The 677-nt window shown below is 49.2% G+C and overlaps 1 protein-coding gene across 1 annotated transcript in view; it reads left to right on the top strand.

Annotated features, from left to right (window-relative positions):
* The window catches only part of LOC103921516 (membrane-associated guanylate kinase, WW and PDZ domain-containing protein 1-like), a 2,762-nt gene that overhangs the window by 425 nt on the left and 1,660 nt on the right, over positions 1-677 (top strand). The window contains exon 2 of the mRNA XM_009329502.1: positions 51-677. This exon is cut by the window's right edge and continues 1,660 nt beyond it. Coding sequence (XP_009327777.1) covers positions 51-183 — 133 coding nt within the window. The 3' untranslated portion in view covers positions 184-677. The remainder of the gene's footprint in view (positions 1-50) is intronic.

Raw genomic sequence — 677 nt, 5'->3', positions numbered from 1 at the left:
GCCCGGCGGGCCAAGGCGTCCGACCGGAGGAGGGAGAGGTCTCCCGACAGACGGCTCAGGGAGGAGCGAGTCGGCCACCGGGAGAGGGAAGACCCTGGCTGGAAGCACGAGCCGAGCCGCAGGCACCCGCCCGAGCAGCGCAGGCGGCCGTACAAGGAGTGCAGCACCGACCTCAGCATCTGAGGGGCTCCTCCGGGGTCCCCGTCGCCTTCCCCACGCCACGGGAGCGGAGGAGAGAGTGCGGGAACTGAAACCATCTGGCTTTCGCAGGCGAGGAGACGTCCGGCACCTGCTGATCCTACAAACCTTTTATGCAGATGAAATCTTACAACAAAAAAAAAAACAAACAAGTGTTGTGCCTGATGTATAATATTAAAGAAAGTATTTTTCAGTGTATTCTTTTTTTTTTAATTACTTGCCAAATGTTGGTCCTAAAGGATTATAAAATTTTGTTTCTACATTCTTTGTAGATTTCTTAAGAGTAATTCCTTTATTGGGCTACTTTCCCCCCTCCCCAATATAGTAAACGGGGGTAGCCAGTAATATAATATAGGCAAAGGATTTTATGACCAAGTTTGAAATAATTTGATCCAGACTGTTCTCTAGTGACTCACTGCTACGCTGTATGTAGAAAATTTTTTAAGGGTTGGGGGTGGGGAAGGAAGAAAATTGTTCAT

Source organism: Pygoscelis adeliae, unplaced genomic scaffold, assembly GCF_000699105.1.
Source record: "Pygoscelis adeliae isolate BGI_AS28 unplaced genomic scaffold, ASM69910v1 Scaffold148, whole genome shotgun sequence".
In the NCBI taxonomy this organism is placed as follows: domain Eukaryota; kingdom Metazoa; phylum Chordata; class Aves; order Sphenisciformes; family Spheniscidae; genus Pygoscelis; species Pygoscelis adeliae.
This window is presented reverse-complemented; position numbering and strand designations above follow the sequence as displayed.